This window comes from Euleptes europaea, chromosome 6, assembly GCF_029931775.1.
Source record: "Euleptes europaea isolate rEulEur1 chromosome 6, rEulEur1.hap1, whole genome shotgun sequence".
Taxonomy (NCBI): Eukaryota; Metazoa; Chordata; class Lepidosauria; order Squamata; family Sphaerodactylidae; genus Euleptes; species Euleptes europaea.
Window position 1 is genome coordinate 52680349 of NC_079317.1, and position 7474 is coordinate 52687822.

General features: G+C 41.1%; 1 protein-coding gene across 1 annotated transcript in view; it reads right to left on the reverse strand.

Annotated features, from left to right (window-relative positions):
* PLA2G4F (phospholipase A2 group IVF) overlaps window positions 1-6888 on the reverse strand; it is a 31740-nt gene extending 24852 nt beyond the window's left edge. Inside the window, exons 1-3 of the mRNA XM_056851261.1 lie at window positions 6778-6888; window positions 2979-3051; window positions 1535-1671 (exon numbers count right to left, since the gene is read on the reverse strand). Coding sequence (XP_056707239.1) covers window positions 1535-1671; window positions 2979-3051; window positions 6778-6888 — 321 coding nt within the window. The remainder of the gene's footprint in view (window positions 1-1534; window positions 1672-2978; window positions 3052-6777) is intronic.
* Window positions 6889-7474: the final 586 nt, after the last annotated feature.

Below are 7474 nucleotides of genomic sequence, written 5' to 3' on the forward strand. Positions count from 1 at the left end.
TGAAATGAAAGGATAGAGATGACAGCTAAAGTAAAATCCTAATTAAAAAGATGGCAGGAAAATAACAGATATATTAAATGCCAAGCAGAGCCCTCAAATATTTTTAAATACAGTGAAAATTAATTATTTTCAAATTGCTGATGCACTGTACTTACATTTTTTTAATAATTATTCCCATTTAGAAAACTTTCCTGTACAGATTTAAAAACTTCTGTTGGAAGTTCCTGTTTCGATTCTAACCACAAATGTAAGTCTTGAACAAGTCATTTAGGTTTCCCAACTTGTTCCAATGGTTGGATATCATTTCTTTTACAAGCTGTCACCTGTTCATAACTTGTCCAGGCTTTTCCTTTTCCTGACTTGTCATGGTTTAACACATCATTCAGCTTTTACTCTAGAACAGGGGTGTCAAACTCCTTTTTTACAAGGGTCAGATATGACAAAAATGTCAGTTGGTCGGGCTGGGCCATGCCTAACGAACCCAGATTGGGAGATGGCTGCCTTGGCTGACTCATGGGTTGGATAAAAACTCTCAAGGGGCCAGATCCAGCCCATGGGCCACATGTTTGACACCCCTGCTCTAGAATGTTATTCTCTCATAGTAATCTACAATCACAAAACCACTATCAGAATTTGAATGTAGACATTTTTGGGCAAGGATTATTGGCTATTGCATACCTCTGTAGAAGAACAGGATATAAATACAGTAAATAAAATAACTATTGAACTTCTTAGCTTGACATCATTTCCTGGAAAAGACATAATACTATAACTGGGTGCCACCCATTAAAGCTCTGGATGACTGCAGAGAAGATTAAAAGTCAGGACATGAAGGATCAAAGGTCCTGTACCTGATGCCACTCCAATGTTTTACCATAAAATCAGGACAGCCATACATTTTGCTACTTGCCTATGTGCCTGGGGTGAACCATTTCATGGGAATTTCTTATCACACTATTCATGGGACTACCATAGGGTTATCAAAGATGCCTCCCCCAATTCTAAGAGTCAAGGGCAGGTGCCAAGAATAAAATTATACCATGAGACATGTGCAGGGAGAAGAGAAGGAAGCACTGAGGTAGGTGAAAGCCTACTGAATACTTATTTCATGATGGGTAGCTGTGTTAGTCTGTCTGTAGCAGTAGAAAAGAGCAAGAGTCTAGTAGCACCTTAAAGACTAACAAAATTTCTGGCAGGATATGAGTTTTCATGAGTCACAGCTCTTGCTGTTTTCTACTGAATACTTAATTGTAAAACTAGATCATATTATGATGGGTAGCCATGTTAGTTTGTCTGTCGCAGTATCTGAAGAAGTGAGTGGTGACTCACGAAAGCTCATACCCTGCCAGATATTTTGTTAGTCTTTAAGGTGCTATTGGACTCTTGCACTTTTCTATCGCTAGATTACAATATATTTTCCCCCAAGAAGATATCCTAGAAAACTGAGCTACTTTCCCTCCCCCCGCAAACTCTCTCTAGTCTAGGAATGTTACCAAATATTAATCAATCTGTATCAAGAAGAACCTCCCCTCACCTTGAGAGCACTGTTAATTCTATACTGGAAAGTTTCATTCCACTCCGGGTTACTGGAGTTGTCAATAACCTGAGTTCGGTATGTAACTGGCGATGCAGTTGGCAGACGCAACTCCACATAACAATCTGCCTTGGAAACTAGAGGGGGGAAGATAGAAATGTAGCCATCAGAATATTTTTCTGTATCACCTCATTACTTTATCCACATCTAACAATCTTTTAGGATGAAGAGAAGGTACCCTTCAAAATAGACCTCCTTTAACAGCAACCATTAGTAATTATTATTCCACACAGCAAGAACACTCTCAAAATTTGCTCCAAAGAAAACTAAATAGGATTTTTTTAAGTCATTGTCTCAAAAAATCTTTACTAATTATTTTACTGGTATAAGACAACACGTTTTATATTCTGCACACAAAAAAGATCACACAATGCTCATGCGGCCGTGCTTGTCCTGTATTCATTTTCTCAGTCTTCATGCTTCATTCTGAGTCTAATAGCATTAAGGATTCATGCAGGGGAGACAGGTAGATAAACAAGCAAGACAATGATAAACTGGGGTTGGGTAGAAAGGCCTCCGGGTCAGCAGTGTTTGGCTTCCAGTTTTTAATCTCAGAATCCCTTCTTGGAAATTATGTGCTGCTTGAGCTACTAAAGAGGCAAAAGAGTTTTCACTCTTCCTCACTACACAGCCAATCAAATAAACCCAACGAAACTTGAAAGCAAAAATGAATGGATATATATTTCATGTTGTATCAAGAATACTGACTGGGTCCTTTGACCTATGTTGCATGAAAGCAGCAGACCACTCTAGGGGCTCTCATAAATCAGTTATGTCTAAGTTTTAAATAATTTAAAACCAGCCCTGATAAACGTGGCATTCATTTGAAATGCTCTTCTCTTGCTTTTTTGTGAGGGGTTTACTTTTATAGTTAACCTTTTTTAATAAGTCCAATCTTTAGAGAGAGATTTGCCTGTAAATACAAAATATAGATATTCTAGTTGTGGTGGTCTGTTTTATGGATGTTTTTATGGTGCCCAATGGCTTTTGTGTCCCTGGCTTGTTATTAATGGATTGTTTTGTTCCTATATTGATAATTTATGAGGTTTTATGGTATTTTTTTTATTTTTGGACTCTGGAAAGGCAACATATAAATTCCCTTAAAAACATATAACAAGGGAAGGCGGTTGCCTTCATATCATGCTTGTGGGCTTCTCAGAGGCATTTGGCTAGCTACTGTTGGATTCAGGATGGTAACTTAGATGGACTCTTGGTTCAATTTACGTTCATTTCCAGAAAGATGATTTTTCAATTGCATTTATAAATGTTTTCACACAAAAACCCAGTCAAGGTACTGAAAACAGTGTCTTAATAACACTAGTAAAACCACATGAAGTACACAGCACTGACATGCAGAAGAAAGCAAAAGTTCATGTATACTTACACACATCTGTTCCTTTAATGTTTCTGGCTCGAAGGATTTTCACTGTAAGGTTGTAGTAAGGGTGCTTCTCACGCTGAAAAGATAATCAACCAAGCATTAAACTTTGGGGGGGGGAAATTTGGGGGGGGAATTAAGAAAGGTAGCATAATTAGGAATATCAAGAGTTCTGTCCATTAACTGTACACTTTTATTAAATATAAATCATGAAATTAAAAATACAAGACTACAAAGAATCTAATATTTTTGTAATATTCCCATCTCCTGGGCTTATAGAACAAATTTTCACAGGCAATGGAACAATGCTTCTTTCTGGATCGCATGCTTTTTACTCAGTTTACTGAGTATTATCTGGCCCCATTAATTATTCTTCCAGGCCAGCAGCTTCTCTCTGACTGAGAAGAATGCAGTACTATATGTAAAGAAATTATTTTATACATTTTATACAATAAACCAGTCCCTGCTCTCTCTTCCAGTTTCCTGCCCTTGTCTCTAAGAGTCAAGGGCAGATGCCAAGAATAGCATTATACATGAGAGAAGCAATTTAGGACTATGCTGAACAGTAAGATGAATCCATAACCATGATGACTACCAACTTACAGTGGCCATATAATTCAAGATAAGTATAATGGTACCATAATCCTATGGCAGTGAAATCAATGTATTGTGTGTATTGATCATCCATGTCTCCCAAGCTTGCTTACTTGAAAATTAATAGGATGGTTAAACTTAAAAAGCATTCACCTTCACTTTCTTCCATGTCAGTATTCTTGCCAAAGCTGTTTTTACTTCACTCCTTTCTAAGTTGAATGATATCAGTCTCTTTATACCTTTCACATAAAACTATTGTTTGGCTATCTCAGTCACTGTGAACAGACAAATCCTGACCAGGCACTGGCTTTAGCAAACAAAATTTATTGAATGCCTGGAAATTCCTCTCCAAACTTTTAGAATTTATACCAATCAGAACTTGGGGGAGAGTCATACTCCCACTAAGGAGGAGGGAAACATACACACACAGTTTGGATCCATCTTTTCAGTCTGAATTGCACAAATTATTGTCAGTAATCTGATGCAAGGTCAACAGATCTGCTACATAGTTTTAGAAGTCTACAATCTTCCAGTAGGCTCTGTTTTCACACTAACAATAAAATGGATGTTACAAAGACAAGTCCCCAGTGTGTTATCCTCTAAAGAAAGTAATTCCTGCTTTAGGGCTACCCATGGACTTCTCACTACTTAGAAAAGTGAGAAGCAGTTAACAGTATGCATCTTATACTGTCATATCTCTGACTTCTTATTTTTACCTCTCTCTAAGCACCTGCAGTACCACTATATCCTTCCAATTATGAATGCCATGACAGTGTTAAACATGAAAACCAAAGGAACAGAATGGATTTATGGTGCAGCATTATAGTATTTTATTTAATCTTTTAAGCACTTCCCTAGTACATTGTTATAAAAATCAGCCTTTTTAGTTTGTCCGGTGTACTGATACATTCAGTGAGCTATCCTCAAGGAACTCAGTATGATTAGTTCAGAACCTATCACAATGACATTAGAAACCCATGAATTGATACATTCTGCCATCATAGATATTTAACTGATCAGAACCACAATAAGCAATAGAAACTGTAACCTACAGTAACAGTAACATGGACAGAAGGATGAACTTCCAAATAGGGATGGGAAGGTCTTCCATTAGCAGGTCCTTGAAATGTTAAGTAAATGTAAATTGAGTTGCAAATTAAAATTGTGTGTGGTTGAGTGCTGTCAAGTCGCTTCCAACTCATGGCGACCCTATGAATCAAAGTCCTCCAAAACATCCTATCTTTGACAGCCTTGCTCAGATCTTGCAAACTGAGGGCTGTGGCTTCCTTTATTGAGTCAATCCATCTCTTGTTGGGTCTTCCTCTTTTCCTGCTTCCCTTAGCTTTTCCTAGCATGACTGTCTTTTCCAGTTAAATTAAAATTAGGAAGTAGTAAGGGAAATGCACTGGCCACAAAGAATGAGCTAATGGAGGCTATGGGAGTAATCAAGGTCATGTTATGATACGTTTACTGTTAAGATCACATCAGGTCATACGGGATAAGCATTGACATTGGCAAGCTAAGCAAGACAGCTGCAGCTGTACAACTGAAGTACCGATTGACTGACTACTCTTCACCTTAAGCAATGAAGCTTAGAACTTGCTTTTGGAAGTACTACTATTTGTGAGGTTACCCACACAGATGGAAGTGGAGAAAACATAAAGGGGGATCTATATTTTTATTATTTATAAAAGTTTCCCGCATGACTTTATTCAACCCCAAACCAACCCCCCAAGCAACATACAATAGCTTTTACAAAGTGTAAACTCAGCATTCACCTCCATCCTTTTTTTTGGTTCAAAAATAGAAACATCCTGTGTAATGGCCCATTTAAATGAGACCCTGGGCACATAAAAAGCACCTGTTTATACAGGGTTCCATGGCAGTCAGTCTCATGTCATATTTTAAGAGTTAACCTATAAGCCATACAGAGTTTCACATATTAGAAACCTATTGCCCAAATGGAAGCAAGGCTGACATACAAACTCTGTACATGTAGAGGCTGGCACAGATTAAGAATCTTTTAAACATGTTGTCTGACCAGGTGGATAGATTCCTTTTGCACACGCAGCATCTTGTTTAAACCTGCATATGACTCTCTACGGATCAGCCATCATAGTTACCATGTAAACCAGTACACATCTATCATCTACAATGCAAGGAGAGATGACCAGATGCAAAAGCAGTGCATAGCCTTTAAGTCTGATCCCCATGCAAGTTTAAGCTGCGGCATGTTGAAGTTTTAAAACAGGCTTTACACAATTGTGTTTCGAACTGCATTTTATTTTTCCTGGTTTTGTTCTACTGATCAAAAAACGTTCAAACACAGAAATTCACATTAGGTGGGTTTAACTTTTATGGCTGCATTCTGAAAACAGGTGTACTGACGGAATGAAAAAGAGGGCAAATATTTGCCTTCTGACATATATACACTTTGTGAAAGTACACCTGCTCTTCAGCTTTCCCAGTAAACTTTATCTCCGTTTAAAACAGCCATATTTGTCTTCATACATGGTCACGAATACGTAACCATGGAAAGGGGGGCATTAAATATGCAACCACCATAAACCTAACAAAGAATCCAGACTAAGAATTGAGGGGGGATTAGATTTGGAGCATATTTTAATTAAACACTAACTGAAACATATTGAACATAAACCACTTTGATCTCCCTCCCTTTAATAGGGAGAAAAGGCAGGACACACAGAAAAACATCTATAACTGATAGTTCCCCCCTTAGCGGTAATCATGAGCTTTCAAAGGGGGGGGGGGAAATGACACACGGTGATAGCTAATAAAACCAAGAAGTCAGCTTTTCTGCCCCATCAGTCAATATGAATGCGCATCATGTGGGGGCTTCAACTGCCAGCTCAGAGTAATTAAAACTCTGGCTTGAGAGCAGAGCAGAAATCCGGCTTGGACTTCTCAGAGTGAACTCAGAGACAGATCTTGGGAACGTCCCGCTCCTCTATCTGAAAGGGCTGTACTTTCCCCTTCCACCAGACGACCGCAGAGGCAGCCTCCCTTTCTCCCTTGGAGCAATTGAGAGGTCGCCTCAGCCGACGGATGGTTCCGCCTCCCCGAAACCGCCCCGGCCGCCTTGGCGCTGGGGCAGCGCGCCGCCTTCAGGCGCACAGCCCAGAGGCCGTCGCCGCCCTGCGCCTGCCCGGCGGGCCAAGCCGCCGCTCGCTTCCCAGGCCCGCGTGATTACCCGCCAGTGGTAGAGGCCGGTCTCTTTCCTCTCCTTCTTCTGGAGCGCCACGGCGGCCGCGAGGGGCAGCATCCGGGACGACAGGTGGCGCAGCGCGGCCTGGCGGAACATGAGGCAGAGGCGCCCTGGCGCGCGAGCTGCGGGGAAGGGGGGAAAGGGCGCCAAGTCCTCGGGCCCCTGGAACGCTGGAGCTGGCGGAGGTGGCTGGAGTGGAGGCGCGCCGGCCGGGAGGCGGGGCTTGGAGCTCCTTGGCGTTCGTCGCTGCCTACCTGGCAAGGTCGGGTTCTCAGGTTGGGAAGGAAGCGGGAGTGTCACGACTCCAGAGGAGACAGGGCTGCAAAGGTCGTGTGGTGGTGGTGTTGTTGCTGCGTTGTTGTTGTTTTTTTAAAAAAACTCCTCTCTCCCAGCCAAGTTTGATCTGACAGCGCGGGGACAAGTGACAACTGTCCCAGTGTTGCTTTTCCTGTAAGACAGCAGCCTCCCCAGGTAGCGACCTTTCCCTTCCTGTGACATTTTTTCGCGCTGACAGAGCGTGGCGAGGTGACCGTGCGTCATTTAAAAAATAATTACATAGTGGTGCCCACGTGTGAGCTCATACAATTTCCCACATCACTTTATTCAACCCCAAACCAACCCCCCAAGCAACATACAATAGCTTTTACAAAGTGTAAACTCAGCATTCACCTCCATCCTTTTT